The sequence below is a fragment of the Macaca nemestrina genome, chromosome 6 (genome assembly GCF_043159975.1).
Source record: "Macaca nemestrina isolate mMacNem1 chromosome 6, mMacNem.hap1, whole genome shotgun sequence".
In the NCBI taxonomy this organism is placed as follows: Eukaryota; Metazoa; Chordata; class Mammalia; order Primates; family Cercopithecidae; genus Macaca; species Macaca nemestrina.
The window spans coordinates 180,590,852-180,609,433 of NC_092130.1; the positions used below are offsets into that span (position 1 = coordinate 180,590,852).

Consider the following 18,582-nt stretch of genomic DNA (forward strand, 5'->3'; position numbering starts at 1 on the left):
TCTGGGCTTGCAGTGTTCCTGGCTCCTCCTAGGCTGAGTACTCTGGGGTCGCAGTCTTCCTGGACGTTGCCTGTTGGTTGTTGGGTTTTAGGTGGTTTTTTTTTTACAGTTGTCTTGCTGCATTTTGTTGCGGACCACAGTGCATTGCAATCCTAGTCAGCTCAGGGGCTTTCAGGTATTTGACTTTGGAGCTGAGTAACTGGGCAGACTGATAACAGACAAAGCGAGCTCTTTTGCAGGTTAGTAAACTTTGATCTTAGACTAAACTTCTTTGGTTCAGGTGAGGGCAGCTAAGCAGGTAGGAAGGTGGGGAAGGAGAGGCCGACAAGCAGGCATCGGCAATCCAAGCAGGGACCTAGTACATCCTGTTTTTCTGTAGTTTGCTGACCTAAACCGGTTCAAGGCACCTTGTCTTGGAAATAGACCACTGCATGCATTATTTCACCAATGCCCGAGTCCATTTCACGCTTTCCCTCCTCCTCATGCCTCTTTGTCCCCTCATCCTCCCAACTGCCATGGCTTTATGAGGCGCCCTGGGTTTAAGGAAGGAGACCACTACTACTCCTGCTGCCCTCCTCCCCCCACCTTGCCTAGTTCACAAGACGAGAGGAAAGAGAGAAAGCAAAAAGTTAGAAAGAAACAAAAGTAAGGTAAATAGCCAGACAACCTTGGCACCACCACCCAGCCCTAGGAGTTAAAAAAAGTAATAATAATAACATCAACCCCTGACCTAAACTGCTTGTGTTATCTGTAAATCCCAGACACTGTATGAAAAAAGCGTTGTAAAACTTTTTGTTCTGTTAGCTGATGTATGTAGTCCCCGGCCACGTTCCCCACGCCTGCTCAATTTATCACGACGCTTTCACGTGGACCCCTTAAAGTTGTAAGCCTTTAAAAAGGCTGAGAATTTCTTTCTCGGGGAGCTCGGCTCTTAAGACGCAAGTCTGCCGACGCTCCTGGCCGAATAAAAACCTCTTCCTTCTTTAATTCGGTGTCTGAGGAGCTTTGTCTGCGGCTTGTCCTGCTACAGGTTCCGTGGCTACCGTGTCGACCAGGGCGGCTCACCCACCTCTCACTTTGGTCTGGAGTGAGCGAGAGCGACGCTGCTTTTCTCTTGCTCTTCAGCCTGGACCTGTGATGTGATTGGCGTGAGAGGGAACTGTGGATTCTGGCGGTAAGGAAAGTGGGGGCTTACTTTCCCGTGTTCCCAAAAGGCAGATGCAATCCCTGCACCCTGAAGGAGTCAAGCAGTAAAGGCGACACAGCAAGACTGTCGGGGACTCGGGCAATGAGGATTTGTCTCCTAAGGGGCCTCAGAAAAGGCCGTTTCCGCTGTGTGGAGTACAGGAATGGAAGGTTTCACCAGGGTGGAGTGGCTTCCAGAGGGTCCCCGTGGAAAAAGCATGGCTGAGCAGGCCCAGAGGGGGACGAGGACACATTTGGGGGGCTGGAGGAGAGCGAGGACATGTCAGGGGGGCCAGACTGTCATAAGGGCAGGGACAGGGTGAGGGCCGACTCAGGGACCACAGTGTCATAAAGGCAGGGACAGGGACGAAGAGGACAGACTTGGGGGACCATGGTGTCATAAAGCTGGGACGGGGGCCAGGACAGACTCGGGGGACCTCAGTGTCATAAAGACAGGGACGGGACCGGGACAGACTCTTGGGGCCTGGTGTCATCAAGACAGGACGGGGAACAGGACAGACTCAGGGGACCACGGAGTCATAAACGTAGGGACAGGGCCGGGACAGACTCTCGGGGCCTGGTGACATATACAAAGATGGGAACAGGAAAGACTCAGGAGGCCATGGCATCTTACAGACCTGATAGGGTGGGATGGGCACCTGTGGTCTCTGGGGTGCGTGTCAGGGGCTGGTTCTCGTGCAGAGACGGATGGAGGCCCAGTCTGAGAAGGGGGCCGTGTCCACATGCACAGATGGGGGCAGACAGGAGGCGCCTGGGGTCCACCACACAGGATTGCACTGCCGGTCCCGGTGCACGACAGCCAGTTCCCCGGGCTTCAGTCCAGTTGCCAGTTGTCATAACACGGGGGGCCCATCCATCCTCAGTTGTGCTCACTTCCTGAACCCAACATCACAAGTCTTCAGTGGCATGACTCACAGATGCTCCTTTCGCTTGAATTGTGTGTGGGAGTGTGTGTGCATTGTGTGGTGTGTGGGGGAGTGTGAGCATTGTGTGGTGTGTGTGGGAGTGTGTGTGCGTTGTGTGGGAGTGTGTGTGCATTGTGGGGTGTGTGGGGGAGTGTGTGTGCATTGTGTGGTGTGTGTGTGCGCGTTGTGTGGTGTGTGTGAGAGTGTGTGCGTTGTGTGTGGGGGAATGTGTGTGCATTGTGGGATGTGGGGGGGAGTGTGTGTGCATTGTGTGGTGTGTGGGAGTGTGTGTGCATTGTGTGGTGTGTGGGGGAGTGTGTGTGCATTGTGTGGTGTGTGTGGGAGTGTGTGTACATTGTGTGTTGTGGTGTGTGTGTGTGCATTGTGTGGTGTGTGTGAGAGTGTGTGCATTGTGTGTGTGGGAATGTGTGTGCATTGTGTGGTGTGCGGGGGAGTGTGTGTGCATTGTGTGGTGTGTGTGAGAGTGTGTGCATTGTGTGTGTGGGAATGTGTGTGCATTGTGTGGTGTGCGGGGGAGTGTGTGTGCGTTGTGTGGTGTGTGGGAGTGTGTGTGCATTGTGTGGCGTGTGTGGGAGTGTGTGTGCGTTGTGTGGTGTGTGTGTGCGCGTTGTGTGTGTGAGAGTGTGTGCGTTGTGTGTGTGGGAATGTGTGTGCATTGTGGGGTGTGTGGGGGAGTGTGTGTGCGTTGTGTGGTGTATGGGAGTATGTGTGCATTGTGTGGTGTGTGTGGGAGTGTGTGCATTGTGTGGTGTGTGTGGGAGTGTGTGTACATTGTGTGGTGTGTGCAAGTGTGTGCATTGTGTGGTGTGTGTGTGGGAATATGAGCATTGTGTGGTGTGTGGGAGTATGTGTCCATTGTGTGGTGTGTGTGAGAATGTGAGCATTGTGTGTTGTGTGGTATTTTGTGGGGGGTGTGGTATGTGTGCAGTATGTGGTGTGGTGTGTGGTGTGTGGTTTGGTGTGTGGTGTGCGGTGTGTGGTGTGTATGCAGTGTGCTGTGTGTTGTGTGTATTGTGTGGTCCCTGTGTTGTGTGTGGTTCATGTGTAGTGTGTGATGTGTGCATGTGTGGTGTGTGGAGTGTGATGCATTTGTGGCTGGTGTCTGGTACGTGTCATGTGGTGCATGTGCAGTGTGTGATTTGTGTGGTATTTGTGTTTTGCTTGTGTTACATATGTGTGTGCAGTGTGGCGTGAGGTGTGTGCGTGTGGTTTGTGTGGTGTGTGGCTTGTGGAGTTTGTTGTGTGGTGTGTGGTCTGTTTTGTGTGTTGTGTGGTGTGTGTGTGTTGTGAATTGTGTGGTCTCTGTGGTGCGTGTTTTGTGGTATGTGGTGTGTGTGGTGTATGAGCTGTGTGATGTGTAGTGTTTGTTGTGTCTTGTGTGGTGTGTGTTGTGTGGTTTCTGTGTTGTGTGGTTTGTGTTGTGTGTGGTCTGTGTTGTGTTGTATGATGTGTGTGCTGTGTAGTATGGTATGTGGTGTGTGGTGTATGTGGTGTGTGGTGTGTGGTCTGTGTTGTGTGTTGTGTGGTGTATGTGGTGTGTATTGTGTGTTGTCATTTGTGTTGTGTGGTGTGTGTGCGTTATGTGGTCTATGTAGTATATGTTGTATGGTGTGTGGTCTGTGGTGTGTGGTGTAAGTTATGTGGTGGTGTGTGTTGTGTGGTGTGGTGTGTGTGGTGTGTGGTCTGTGCAGTATGTGGTGTGTGGTCTGGTATGTGGTGTGTTGTGTGGTCTGTGTGGTGCGTGGTGTGTAGTGCGTGGTATGTGGTGTGGGTTGTTTGGTCTATGTGGTATGTGGTGTGTGGTTTGTGTGGTATGTGTTGTGTGTTGTGTGTGGTGTGGTGTGTGGTCTGTGTGATATGTGGTGTGTGGTGTGGGTTGTGTGGTGTGTGTGGTGTGTGGTCTGTGTGGTATGTGGTGTGTTGTGTGGTCTCTGTGCATGGTGTGTGATGCGTGGTGTGTGGTGTGGGTTCTATGTGGTATATGGTATGTAGTCTGGTATGTGGTGTGTGGTCTGTGTGGTTTGTGTGGTATGTGTTGTGTGGTGTGTTGTGTGGTGTGTTGTGTGTGGTGTGGTGTGTGGTCTGTGTGGTGTGGTGTGTTGCCTGTGGTGTGGGTTGTGTGTTGTGTTGTGTATGCTGTGATGTGTGGTGTGTGTGGTGTGTGGTCTGTATGGTGTGGTGTGTGGTGTGTTGTGTGGTATGTGGTGTGTGGCCTGTGGTGTGGGTTGTGTGGTGTGTTGTGTATGGTGTGATGTGTGGTATGTGGTCTGTGTGGTGTGGTGTGTGACTTGTGTGGTATGTGGTGTGTGATGTGTGGCCTGTGGTGTGGGTTGTGTGGTGTGTGGTGTGGGTTGTGTGGTCTGTGGTGTGTGGTGTGTGGTGTGGGGTGTGTGGTGTGTGGTGTGTGGTGTGTGGTGTGTTGTGTATGGTGTGATGTGTGGTGTGTGGTCTGTGTGGTGTGGTGTGTAACCTGTGTGGTATGTGGTGTGTGATGTGTGGCCTGTGGTGTGGGTTGTGTGGTGTGTGGTGTGGGTTGTGTGGTGTGTGGTCTGTGGTGTGTGGTGTGTGACCTGTGGTGTGCGGTGTGTGACCTGTGGTGTGTGGTGTGTGGTGTGTGGGTTGTGAATGTGCTCACAGGCCACGGTGGTATCGAGGCTGAGCGTGGGCCTGAGGGGAAGGAGCTGTCCTGGAGTCTTCCCTGGCTGTTGTGAGGTCCGTGCCCCCGACTCGCTGTGTTCTGTGGGGTCTGTCCCCTCAGCTCGCTGTCCTCCATGGGGTCTGTCCCACTCACTTGCTGTCCTCCGTGGGGTCTGTCCCCTCAGCTCGCTGTCCTCCATGGGGTCTGTCCCACTCACTTGCTGTCCTCCGTGGGGTATCTCTCCTCGGCTCGCTGTCCTCCGTGGGGTCTGTCCCACTCACTTGCTGTCCTCCATGGGGTATCTCTCCTCGGCTCACTGTCCCCCGTGGGGTCTGTCCCACTCGCTCGCTGTCCTCCGTGGGGTATCTCTCCCCGGCTCGCTGTCCTCCGTGGGGTATCTCTCCCCGGCTCGCTGTCCCCCGTGGGGTCTGTCCCACTCGCTCACTGTCCTCTGTGGGGTATCTCTCCCCAGCTCGCTGTCCTCCGTGGGGTATCTCTCCCCGGCTCGCTGTCCTCCGTGGGGTCTGTCCCCTGGCTCGCTGTCCTCCGTGGGGTATCTCTCCTCTGCTCACTGTCCCCCGTGGGGTCTGTCCCACTCGCTCGCTGTCCTCCGTGGGGTATCTCTCCCCGGCTCGCTGTCCTCCGTGGGGCAGGTGCGGCGCCTGCTGCTGGGCTGCTCCGCTGTCCTGGGCCGCACCGAGATCCTGTGAGGAGATGGCTGTGTGCTGGCCAGCATGGAGTTCCCACGCCCCCGCGCGTGGCTCCGTGGAACAGCGCGACCCCAACGCTCCGCGCCTGCGGCCCGTGGTGCAGGTTCATGGTTCTGTCGTCTGTCACTTAAATTTGGTTTTGTTTTGGATTTAATTTAGATATAATTTTAGATTAATTTGCTCACCATGTTTTATCTGTGATAATTTATTTGATGGAGTAAATCTCTAAATAATTCTTTTTGGAAATGATTAATGGTTGGTGTACTTTGAATATTCACACATTCCGAAAGAATCTGTTTTGTCTCAAACTTTGATTATCCTTTGGCCAGATGCATTTTAGATTAAAATGCTCTCAGAACCTGAAGAATTGCTCTACGTCTAAAAAACGGATGCAGTACAATTTGCAGGTATCCATATATTGTAATGAATCTCCCTCGTGTTTTCTTCTGAGAACACTGCAGGATTTTTTTCTACATCCTTGCCGCTCACATTTTCACCGGTGTGGATGTATTTCTTTTTCCAATCATCCTTTCTGGCCCTTGTGCACAGTGTGGACCTGAAGCCTTCAATCTTCTCAAAGTTCTTCAGTGTTTTCTTCTCTCACAGACACTCTACCTTCCTCTTCTGAAAGCCTGACAGATGCACAGGGTCAGGCTCCAGGCTCCAGGCTGCTGAGCGATTCCTCTCTCCTCCTCTCTGAGATCTGTGGTCCTTCCTGGATGTGATCGTCCGGGTTTTACCAATGTGATTTTTGGCAACATCATTTCTGTTTGTTGGCACTTTCATTTGGGTTTTGTTTTTAATTGGGAGTTGTGTTTTTAATGTACAAGATTGTCTTTCTGTGTTTCTGTTTCCTTCCTTAGCACCTTGGACTTTTCTTTCCCCCTCCCCTCGCCTCCCCTCCCCTCCTTTTCTTTTCTTTTGAGATGGAGTCTCCCTCTGTTACCCAGGCTGGAATGCAGTGGCACAATCTTGACTCACTGCAGCCTCGACCTCCCAGGTTCAAACAATTCTCATGCCTCAGCCTCCTGAGTAGCTGGGATTAGAGGCATGTGCCACCATGCCCTGCTAATCTTCGTATTTTTAGTAGAGACGGGGTTTCGCCATTTTGCCCAGGCTGGTCTCGAACTCCTGACCTCAGGTGATCCGCACGCCTCAGCCTCCCACAGTGCTGGGATTACAGGGTGAGCCCCGCGCCCGGCCCAGGCACCATGGTCTTGTTTCACAGCTGTGAGTCTCTCGGGTCTCCCTGAGACATTCTTGTGTGGCTCAAGCCCCAGGGCCCTATGGCCCCGCATCCGCCTGGCGTCACATTTGGAGGACCAGGGAGGAGCCCCAAAGGCAGCGCAGAGCCACTGAATCGTGGACGTTCACGACTGCAAGGAAGAAGAATTGTGAACTAGTTCTCAGTGTCTCTCTTCCCAAAGTAGTACATGTAATACCAACTTCATTTTCTGAAGGTTTTTTCCCAAAGAGACAATAAGGGCTTTGCACGAGGCATAACGGGGGGAAGCTTCCTAACACTCCTGTTGAGACCGCCCAGCCCCTCCAGATCCCCCACCCCATAGCAGCCATTGAGTGCCTTTCACTGCCCCTCCCTCCCTCCCCTGACGCCACGTCCCTCCCTCCCCTGACACCACGTTCCTCCCTCTCCTGACACCACGTCCCTCCCTCCCCTGCCTCCCTCCCCGTCTGACTGGCCAGGAGCCGCCGCAGTGTGCGTTCAGAACCTCGCAGCCACTGCCCACCTGGACAGGCCCCAGCCCCGCGTGGCTGGATGGGCTACCCTGTCCTGTGGAAGGGGAGACACACAGGACCCCGTGAAGTGAGCTCTCGGGTCCTGCTCCTCTGGGAAGCTCAGGGAGGCTTCTCAGGGAGGATCTGGGAGATTTCAGTGTTGCAGCAGTTAGTATCGGCTCAGGAGCTCTTCCGGCATTGCCTCAGTTTCTCTCAGGCGCACCCCTCTGCTCCGTGTGGCCTCTTTCTGATGTGGGTTTTCCTCTGGCACCTGGGGAGTCTTGGGTGAGCCTGTGTATTCGTGAACGGGTTCTGGGACCTATCGCTGTGTGGGGGCTGTCGAGGGTTCCCCAGAACTTAAATCCTCGGGGGAACTGAGGGGCGGTAGCACCAGCACCGGGTGCCTGGCCAGGTCCTCCGCCCAGGGGCCCCCACACCCTGGAGAGCCGTTTTCTGTAGCCGCTCGGCTGTGGCCGGGGTCAGATTCTGCAGCATGTCTATTCATTCCCCTGAGCAGGCCCCGCTCCCGGGGACGCGGCCCCAGGCAGTGCTGGGCCATTGGCTCTCAGTGCTGGTCCTCGGGGATGATGTTCCCAGTCCCTGAGGTCTCCCTGACAGTGGGCGGGGCCAGCCCTCCCTGGGGCTGACGGGGCTGGTCTCCCCTTCTGGATCCTGCAGATGGACACCCGCTCCGGGAGCCAGTGTTCCGTCGCCCCAGAAGCCGTGCTCAACAACGGAGATCTGGTCTTGCCGCCCCGCATCTCCAGAGTGAACGGCTGGTCGTTACCCCTGCACTACTTCCAGGTGGTGACCTGGGCTGTCTTCCTGGGCCTTTCCTCGGCCACCTTCGGGATCTTCATTCCCCTCCTGCCTCATGTGTGGAAATATATCGCCTACGTGGTATCCTTTTCACCGTGGCACGGTCTGAGCGGGAGGCGTGCCTGGAGGACCCTGCAGTGGACCTGGCTCTGGGATCTGGTCCATGGCTGCCCGGCGGCACCAGTCACCTGCCCTGGGCCAGACTATGTCCCCAAAGCCTGCAGGTGGGCCCAGTGGCCACTGGTGCTCTGTGCAGCCCCTGCTCAGGATCAGGGTGGACAAGACAACTGCTAACCCCACATTAGGCCATTCCTGTGTGGCTCAGGGTCAGGGTGGACAGGGCAGTCACTGACCCCATGTCAGACCGTCTGCTCCCATCTCCCAGTGGGTGGGGGACCTGTGTCTGCTGTCATCTCCCAGCAGGTGGGGGCTTACATCTGCTCCCATCATCTTCCGGCAGGCAGGAGCCTGCGTCTGCTCCCATCTCCCAGGGTGCATGTCCGTGGAGCATGTGGGCTCTGCCCTACCCCCAGCAGACCATGTCATTCAGTCAAGAAACCCCGGCCCCCTAGGGTTGCTGAGACATGAGTGTGTGAGGACAAAGGGGCCTGGGGACAGTTGGCCTGCGTTTGGTGCCTGGGGGCACTAGTACCCTATTTCTAAAAGTGGGATGTGTCACTCCTCACTAGAGCCTGCCTCAGTGGGGAAGCGGTGACACCACTGTGTGGTCCTCCGGCTGGGCCATCCTGGGCAGGTCTCTGGTGAATGGCGAGCCTGGTGTGTGTTGCTGCGGCACAGACAGGGAGGTGTAGGGGCCAGATGCAGAGTGACCAGGTGTGCAGCCCGCCAGCCTGAGCACCTCAGCCACCGGCAAGGCCATGTCCCTCTTTCCTGAAACTTGTTCCTGTGGTGTCTTTCAGTTTATAGAGGTAGAGACTACAGTCAAGCAGACCCACGGGTGCCAGTCACCTGCTTCAACAGTGAAGCTTTTGCTAACCTTGTTTTACATCTCACACATGTGTACCGGAGTAACCTTAAAAAATCTCAGACATCGTGAAATTTCACCTGTAAATGCTCCAGTTTGTGTCTGAAAAACTATTTTTATTTTTATAACACCGTGCTTTATCTCACTTAAAAATTACATAGCCATTTCTTAACATCATATATTCCTTCTTCTCCGTATGGCCATTTCCCCAATTTTCTAAACAAGTCTTTCTGCAGATGCATGGCTCACATCGGGAGCCACGTGCCTGGGGCTGCTGTGTCCCTGAAGCCCCCCTTCCTCCATCCGTTTTGCTCCCAGGCCTTTGACTGGTCAGAGAAACTGGTGCCTTTGCCCACAGGAGGCCCCTCAGTCTAGAGTTGGCTGGATTTTTCCCCAAGTGCAACAGTTTCCCTTGTGGGAAGGCTTTTGATAATGAATTCAATTTCTTTGATAAAGAGCTATTCTGTTTCTCTGTTTTCTTGTTTCTATTTTCATAGGTTGTATTTTTCTTCTTTTTTTTCTTTTTCGAACATGGAGTCTCTCTCTTGTCACCCAGGCTGGAGTGCAATGGTGTGATCTCGGCTCACTGCAACCCCTGCCTCCCAGCTTCAAACAATCCTCCTGCCCCAGCCTCCTGAGTAGCTGGGACTACAGGTGCACGCCACCACGCCCTGCTAATTTTTGTATTTTTCAGTGGAGACGGGGTTTCACCATGTTGGCCAGGCTGGTCTTGAACTCCTGACCTTGTGATCCACCCGCCTCGGTCTCCCAAAGTGCTGGGATTACAGGCGTGAGCCACGGCACCCAGCTGATAAGTTGTATTTTTCAGGAAATTGGAGTATTGCACGTAGGTTGTCGTATTGCTTGGAATACAGGTGTTTACAGTGTTTCCTGCTAGCCTTTTCCCGTCTGTAGGGTCTGTAGTGCTGCACCCTCCTTCCTCACTATCCTGGCCCTTTGTGTCTTCCTCCTCCTCCTTCATCAGTCTTCCTGGGGTTTATCCCTTTCATTCATCTTGAAAAGAATCAGCTTTTTAATCTATTAATTTTCTCTATCGTTTGCCTGTTTTTCTTCTATTTAAAAAAAATATTTTCTTTTATTTTTACTACTTCCTTCAACTGACCTTGGGTTTACTTTGCTCTTTTTTCTATCATCTTAAGATGGAAACTTAGGTCATTGATTGTAGACCTTCTCACTTTTTAATGTATGTTTAAAGCTATATATTTTCTGTAAGCACACACGTGGACCCGGGCACACACGTGTGTTTTCTGTGAGCACACACGCGGACCCGGGCACACATGTGTTTTCTGTGAGCACACACATGGACCTGGGTGCACACATGTGTTTTCTGTAAGCACACATGCGGACCCGGGCACACACAGACAGACACACACTGCCAGTAAGGCTTTTGGCCTCTCATTCAACCAACCCTGTTTGGCTCAGTGATTCAAGGGTGTCTCCCCAGGGATTTGAGGCTCAGTCTCTGGGTCTTGGGGTGCCTTGTGTGGCTAAAGTTCCCTTGGGAGGTCAGGCCACACCCTATCTACAAGTCTGAAATGGGCTGGGCCCAGCTGGCCTCGCAGAGAGCCTTGCCAGGGGTCCAAGGATGTGCTTTAGTGAGAGACGTGAGTGCTGACTCATCCTGGGTGCTCTCTGGCTCCATCCGTCTTGCAACCTGCGTCCTGTTTGCAGGTGGCTCTCCAGGGCTGTGAGTGGCCATCTGGGGTTGTGAGTGGCCTTCAGGGGCTGTGAGTGTCATCCAGGGCTGGGAGTGTCTGTCTGGGGCTGGGAGTGTCTGCCTGGAGCTGTGAGTAGTCGTCCAGGCTGCGAGTGACCGTCTGGGGCTGGGAGTGACCATCCGGGGCTGGGGATGGCTGTCCAGGGCTGGGAGTGTCTGTCTGTGACTAGGAATGTCTGTCTGGGGCTATGAGTGGCCCTCCAGGATTGCGAGTGACCGTCCAGGGCTGGGAGTGTCCGTCCGGGACTGGGAATGTCTCTCTGGGGCTGTGAGTGGCCGTCCGGGCTGTGAGTGACTGACTGGGACTTCGAGTGACCGTCTGGGGCTGTGAGTAGAAGACTTTGTGTCCCCCTGTCTGCTCCCTGGCCTCCCCAGTCCTAGGGGATTTAGGGAAGCAGTGCTCACTTCCCAAGAGGAGGCCTTTGCTGAGAGGCCCTGAGTGTGCCCAGTCACCAGAGTGGGGGTTCCGTGGGGTCTAAGACCATGCCTGGACACACGTGTGGGGGGTCGGGCTCCTACCATGGGGGGTGCTGGAATGTGGCAACCCATGTTTCCACCCGGCACACACTGCCAGTCTTGCACCCCTCCACTCATCAGGACAGATCATAGTTCTGAGTAGTGGCCTGTCTCTGCCAGGCCCAGGATGTGCCCTATGGCCCTGCTGGCATTCCCCAAGATCCCCTGCCATTGGCCGAGCTTCTGCTGTGGCCCAGCGTCCGAGTTCTCCACCTACAGCCCCGAGTCCCCACACCCCCAAGGCCTGGGTCCCAGATGGCCTCCCCCACCTCCAGAGCCCGGAAACCCACAGACCCACAGAGCTGCATGGCAGCGCCATTGGCCCCAGGTGTCCTGCAGTGAGGGATGAGGATGTCACTGAAGCCCACAGTCACTGACCGTGTGCTGCACGGCCCGCCTCCCTGCTCCAGCACATGCCCTCCAGACATGGGTGTCCTCCTTTATTGCACCTTCATGGCAGGTGAGAAGACAGGCTGTGATCGGACCATGCCTGAGGCAGTCCACGTCAACATTCTCCAACAGCCCCCAGATGCACTTGATAGGATTTTTAATCCAGAATCTGGCCAAGGTTCTGGGCATGTTGCGACCGAGTCTCTGGGTGTGTTTAGGTCAGCACAGTGCCCGCCTGCCTTTTCCTGGCAGCTGCTGGCGTCTCCTTGACCACAGCATCACGGCGTGTCCAGACCAGCGTCTTGCTCCACCATCTGGGGGTCTGTGTGGTTGAGGCTGAGCAGTTTTAGAAGAACGTGGCGCAGGTGGCGTCGGCCTGTCCCACTGCTCTGTCCGGAGGCCCAGTAGGTGGGGATGCAGCGGTTCCCTGGGAGGGTGGGCCGGGTCTCTGCCCCTGCCAATCCAGAGTGGTGCACAGGTGGACTCTGGGTCTCAGGTATGTTGCTTTCCGCTGCAACCCTCATCTGAATCACAGTTATGCTGGGGGTGTAAAATGCTGTGTTTCCGTCTGTGATTCCACTGCATGGCCCAGTGGACGCTCTGCAGAGGAAGGCGCCCTCCCCTGCTGCTCTGCCCACCGTCTGTCTCTCTCCCTCAGCATCACCAGGTGGCCGCGGCACGTCCTGGGGCTGCCATCACAAAGCACCAAAAACCAGGTGCCTGCAACAGCAGACATATCTGGTCTCACAGTTCCGGGGCCCGGGGTCCCCAGCCATGTGGAATCGGGTGCTGGCTGTACCCTGTTCCCGCTGAAGCTGCTGGAGGGGGTGGCTCCGGCCGTGTGGAATCGGGTGCTGGCTGCACCCTGTTCCCGCTGAAGCTACTAGAGGGGATGGGGTTGGCTCCGGCCGCTGTCCGTGGCTCGTCTTCTGGTGTTCACGCCGTCTTGTCTCTGTGTGTGTCTGCGGCTGTTGGGTACCCGTTTTTGTAAAGATGCCAGTCATTGGAGTAGGGCCTACCTGAAACGGCCTTGCCCTAACAGGACTATCTGCAAAGACCCTATTTCCAACTGCAGTCACAGCCACGGGTGCTGTGAGTCAGGGCTTGGACCTATGTGGGGGATGATTTGACCCTCCACACCTGGCTATTTCCTTATGCGCTGCTAGAATCCCTTCTCTCCACTCTTCCTTTGGCCTGTGGCTTGGCCATGTGCCTCTGGGCTGTCACCTGCTCTCTGGTAGGTGAACCCTCTGTGGCTCCCCTGTACCCCCCACTCCACACCTGGATCTCCATTTCTAACAGAGCCTTTGGTGTCCCAGCCCTCGTCCATGCTGCCCCTCCCGCTGGCCAGCGCCAGGCTCAGGACGGCCTCCCCAGCTGCACCCCCCGTGCCCGTGCCTCAGCGACCCCCTCGGCCCCCTGGGCCAGCAGCATGTGGCTTTCCATTGTGGCCACTGGAGGGTGCCCACGCTATCTGGCACCTCAGGGACCTGGGCGGGTCTGGGAAGTGACCACCCAGGCCCCGTGGCTGCAGCCCCTGACCCCGGGGGAGGTCAGGTGCAGGGTGAGGGATGTTGTATTGTGGACAGCGGGGAAGAAATGGAGTAAAGACCCCAGGTTAGGCCGACATTTGAGTGCCAGGCTTGGCCAACGGTCAGTGGCCTCGTGCTTGAGCCCTTCCAGAGCGTGCCTCAGGGCACACGTGGCCGCATCTGTTCTTCTGCAGAGGGAAACAGACTCCGCTGCCGCCACGTCCATAGGGCCTGGTGTGTGGAAGGGATTGGAATCTGTGTAACTCTGTTTAATCTGGAGAAATCTCTTCCCAGCAAAGTCCTGTGCTGTGGCCCAGGGCAGCACGAGTTGGCGGCCGCGCGGGAAGATTCACCAGCACAGAGCGGCGCTGCGCCTTCAGCAGCACGTGTCAGCTCTGAGCCCCGCAGGGACTGATAAGGTGACAAGACGTGACGGGGACTGCGCTGGGCCCCAGGATCAGGGGCTGTGGGCTCACTCTCCGCCTCCTCTCTTTTCCTGCCTGCAGAACAGGGCGGGGAAAAGGTTAGCAGTGTTACAAAGGGCACAGGGCGTGTGTCCTGGGCTGGTGCTGCGGCACTGTTTGTTTACAAAATACAGATTGTTGCTAGGGGAGGTTCCGACATAGCTAGGTTCTCATGACAGCTTGAGACCGAAACTTCCAGAGGGCAGGCGGTTTGCGTGGTGAAAGGGAGACACTTACTCTACTTCTTTTACTGTTTATTGCTCGTTGGAACATAAAGCACTACCAGGATAAAATTAAATGTGAAAGTAGAAGCAGAGAAAATTGAGAATACAGTACCCAGTGTCTCCTATCCTGGGGCTCCTGCCAGCTCAGGAAGGGTCACCCGCGGGGGTGGGTGATGGGCAGAGTGGCCAGCTGGGTCAGTCTGGGCAAAACGTAGCCAACTTAAGGTCACCAGCATCATTCCTGTGGGTGATGGATGTCCCAGGAGGACATCCTCTTGCAGAGCGCGGCCCTCACTGGCCGAAGTGCGGCCGATGGACAGCAGGGCACCGTAGTGTGCAGTGAAAGATTTGCTTCAACCTGGTTCTCATGAGAAAAGCTTTGAGTCCAGGGAGCTGTCCAGGGGGAGACACTGCCCTGGAATCTTAGCGGGGGTGTCCTTTGCCAGCTGAACCCTTGTTTCTGGGTGGATGCCTTCAGGGGGACCGCCCGGCCTCGGCACCTGCAGGTTTGGGGACTGGCTCGGGAGCGCCAAGGGTTTGCCTGGCAGGTTCAGGCTCAGGACAGCCCTGAGCTCCTCCACATGGAAGTCAAGGGGTCCTGGTTAGGGCCACACCATCTCCAGGCTGTCTCCTGGTGGCCCCCTGCAGCAGCACCGTCTCCCTGGCAGTGGGCTTCTGTGTGCAAAGCCTGGAGAATGTGAGGCTGCAGTTGGATGTGGCGACCAAGGGCCTGGGTGGGCGTCCTCAGCCTGAGCTTCACCTGCTGCCCGGGCAGAGGCCCTGCCTGGCCCTGCCTGGCCCCACCCTCCCTGCCCACCGGTTTCCAGCGAGGGAAGTGCTGCTCCAGCTCTGCAGAGGAAGGGGCTTCTCCTGGGCCACGGTGCAGCTTCCTGCCTGGTCTCATTGTCCACAGCGGCCACTGAGAGCATCCCAAGGCTCCAGATGCGCTCTCCGTTGCCCCGGCAACCACGTAAATAGTGCAGCGTCCCCAGCTCAGCCTGCAGGGAGCGGGTGCACGAGACAGCAGCCGGGATGCATCCTCGTCACGTCGGTGTCACCAGCTGGACAGTAAGCCCTGCAGCCTCAGTCCACTCCCGTTTGGCGGGGCCCCTGCAGGCCTCTCCTCTGGCATGGTGGGATCAGAGTGGCCACTGATCTGATCAGTCCTGGCCCCCATGTGAGTTCCCCAGAGCCTGGCTGGCCTCCAGCCGCACTGTCCAACTCCCACTGCACCCCCGCCTGGGCAGCAGCTCCCTAGTCCCATCCCCTTGGCATCCAGATCATTCTGTCCTGTCCTCCTTGCAGCCATGTCTGCACCACAGAGCCTCCTCCTCAGCTCATGCTCACAAGCACCCGGGGCCGGGGCCGCGGGGGGCCTGGAAGACGCAGGGTGTGTGCCGTGTCCTGCTGAGGGGCTTCGGCTCCTGTGTCTGCGTTTCGGTCGGAACCAGCTTCACACTTAGGCTTCCCATGCATTACAGCACGTTTCTTACGGGGCCCTCGTCAGGGAAGGGCTGCTGCATAAAAACCCTGACCCCATGCCCCAGGGTGGTGCCAGGACAAGGCGGAGTGTGAGCCCAGCAGCAGTGAAGCTGTCCCAACGTTGCCTGAGGTGGCTCCAGAGAGGGGCTCTGTCTGAAGGAACAGCAGCCCCCTGACCTGGCGCCAGACCCGCCCTGCTGGCAGCCTTCTGCTAAACTCCCTGCGCAGCCTTTTGCACAAGGTCAGCACCTTCCTCCTCGCCCCTGTGCCAAGGAGGACAGCGCTGTGCCCCGCAGGTCGGCAGCCTGGGTTTCCCTGCCAAGCTTAGGCCACACGGTGAGGGCCTCTGGGCCGCCCCGCGGAGACGGCTGTCAACCCTGAACTCCTGGCTAGAAGGCGGTCCAGGGGCCAGGCAGGGTGACGGGAGGGCCCCGCGCTCCACCCCTTCTGTTTGGTTGCCATGGGGAGTCTGTGTTGGTCCCAGGGTGAAAGGAGGAGGGAGCCAGGATCTGAGGGCGGGAGCTGATGTCCCGGTCATGGGGAACCCAGCTTCTCCTGGCTCCAGGGGACAAGGACCCTCTCCCCAGTGGCCCCGCAGCCAGGCTCGGAGACAGAGGCCCAGGTGAGTCTGGGGTCCTTAAGAGAGTCTGGAGTCCCTGAGAGGGTCCAGAAGGGCCCTGAGTGAGTCTGGGGTCCATGAGCGAGTCTAGCGGGGGCTTCCCTGAGCGAGTCTCGGGGAGAGGGTCCCTGAGCGAGCCGTCTGGGGTCTAGAGGGAGCGGGTAGATTGTGCAGCTCCCTGCCTCCTCCCCCCTCCTGTTGTCTGAGGCTGTGCTTCTCTCCCAGTGCTCCCGGGTCTCTGGTATGAAAGAACCAGGTTCCCCCCGGCCTTTGAGGCTGCATCTGGCTGTGTTTACACCCGGGCGTCCCTCCTGCGGCCCTGCTCTGTCCCTCACGGTGTAAAGGGCTTTGGGGTGACTGTGCTTGGCTGGGCTGGCTGAGCCTCTGGGGGTGCGGTGCATTCTGTAGGGGATTTGCCCTGTGTCCAATAGGGATGAACAAAAAGGGCATGGGGGCAGCCATCCCGGTCCCCGCCTGGCACAGGGCTGTGTGTGCAGGGCTAATTGGTGGCCTTGTCTCCTCTGGGCCTGGGTAAGCAGGGCTGTGTGTGCACCGCTGGGTAAACAGGCCAAGTGGGCAGGACTGGGTGTGCAGGGCCAGGTGAGCAGGGCCAGGTGAGCAGGGCCAGGTGAGCAGGGCTGATGGGTGGCCTTGTATCCTCTGGGTCTGGGTGAGCAGGGCTGTGTGTGTGGCGCTGGGTAAACAGGGCTGAGTGGGCAGGACTGGGTGTGCAGGGCCAAGTGTGCAGGGCTGATGGGTGGCCTTGTCTTCACTAGGCCTGGGTGAGCAGGGCTGTGTGTGCAGCACAGGGTTTGCAGGGCCATGTGAGCAGGGCTGGGTGTGCAGGGCCAAGCCTGGTTGAGCTGGGCTCCAGTGTGCAGGGCTGGGTGTGTAGGGCTGGGCGAGTAGGGCTGGGTGAGTAGGGCTGACTGGTGGCCTCACCTCCCCTGGGCCCTTGGGCCTCATGGGGACGCCTCGTGCCAGGCTGACCAGGCCAACGAGGCCCTGGGCCAGGTTCTTCCTTGATGTGCCAGGTGACCGGGAGGATCTTCTTCTTCCACCTCGTCGTCCACCTGATTGCCTCCTGCATCGACCCGGCCGACTTCAATGTCAGACTCATGAAGAACTACTCTCAGCCCATGCCGATCTTCGACAGATCAAAACACGCACACGTGATCCAGAACCAGTTCTGCCACCTGTGCAAGGTCACCGTGTGAGTGCCCACCCTCGCCGAGGCCCTGTGCTGTCAGGGTCACCTCCAGGGGCCCAGGGGCTTAGGTCACTGCTGGCCCCACAGGGCCCCTGCCATGGCCACAGCTGACGCTAATGGAGCTTCCAGGGACCGGCCCTGTGGCTGCGGGTGGATAGCCCTTCATCGTGCTGTGAAGGGGGCACAGTGCCAGGCCGCCCCAACTCCTCTGCAGGCAGGGCTGAGGCTGGAGGGCTGTGTCTGTCACCTGCAGGTGACCCGCTGCTCCCCTGGAACGGAACGCGGTGGCACTCAGGCATGTTTGATCCTCAGTGGATTTCGTGCACGAGGTCCCTCCCCTGTGATCCCAGGGCAAGAGAGCGCTGTCTTTCTTGGGGGTTTTCAAGGCAAGCCCCAGGGAAAGAGGGAGGGAAGGGTTCCAGTGTCTCCAGGGGCCCTGGGGACATCCGTGATGGCCTAGGGGGTGGCTACAGGGCTGCTGTCGGCTGCAAGGGAGGTCCTGTAGGCACAGGTGGGATCCAAGCCCCCAGCCTCAAGTCCTGGAACCATAGGGCAGGTGCGGCCTCCTCCAGGGCTATTGCCCAGAGTGAGGCTGGTGCAGGAAGGCTGGGGGGTGGTCTACGCTCCGGCGTCCGCACCCACCACAGACATGGGCTCCTGTCCATCCCCATGTCCTGTCCAGACAGTGGGATGAAGATGAGGGGTCTTTACTCCCCACAAGTGGGCTCAAGCCCAGGAGGACTGGGGGCAGGGTAGGGCATGTAGGCTGCCTGGAGGGGCTGCTGCTTTGGAAACCCAGGCTGGGCATGGAAGGCCTCACCACGTCCTCCGCACTGCGTGGCCACATCCAGGCCAGGCTCCCAGGCTCGGCGCTGGCAGGAGAGTGCACTGGCGGCATCAGGAACCAGGACACCAGGAAGGAGGGCTGGGACCACCTGCCTGGTCGTCGCTGTGTCTCCTCCAGAGGCCTGAGAGGCCATCTGTCTCCCACTCCATGAGGCTGAGGCAGCTGTGGAGGGTGGTCCTCAGGCCAAGGTCGCCAGTCTCCTGTGCAGGCTCCTGGAGGTGCAGCCTGGCCTGCATGTGTGTTCTGTTCCTCTGGGGGCAGGTGTCGGGTGGGGGGCCATGGGGAGCTGTGTCAGAAGCAGCTGGCCACTCAGACTTCATTTTGAAGCTGAAGGACGGACCTTGGAGAGTCCTCAGTGCTCGTGGTGAGGGCACAATTCCCTGAGCAGGTGAGTGATGTGGGGCTGCCTTCCAGAGATGGATGGGAGCCACATTCACGGTAGATTGTAGAGAAAACCTGCTTGATGAGGTCAGGGAAGCACAGCCTTCCCCACATTGCCCGGCCGGCCAGGGAGCCCCGGCCATGCTGGAGACCCTGGG

The 18,582-nt window shown here is 57.3% G+C and overlaps 2 protein-coding genes across 16 annotated transcripts in view; both read left to right on the plus strand.

Annotated features, from left to right (window-relative positions):
• Positions 1 to 14,789, plus strand: part of LOC139355259 (tubulin polymerization-promoting protein-like) — a 29,690-nt gene extending 14,901 nt beyond the window's left edge. Inside the window, exon 4 of the mRNA XM_071099162.1 lies at positions 7,896 to 14,789. Coding sequence (XP_070955263.1) covers positions 7,896 to 7,989 — 94 coding nt within the window. The 3' untranslated portion in view covers positions 7,990 to 14,789. The remainder of the gene's footprint in view (positions 1 to 7,895) is intronic.
• LOC105463276 (probable palmitoyltransferase ZDHHC11B) overlaps positions 1,086 to 18,582 on the plus strand; it is a 48,753-nt gene continuing 31,256 nt past the window's right edge. For all 15 annotated transcript variants that reach the window (XR_011625201.1, XR_011625200.1, XR_011625203.1 and 12 more), the window contains exons 1-2: positions 1,086 to 1,174; positions 14,799 to 15,989. Coding sequence is in view for 11 of the 15 variants with exons in the window: in XM_071099151.1 (XP_070955252.1) it covers positions 15,893 to 15,989 (97 nt within the window). In the remaining 4 variants the exon portion in view is untranslated. The remainder of the gene's footprint in view (positions 1,175 to 14,798; positions 15,990 to 18,582) is intronic.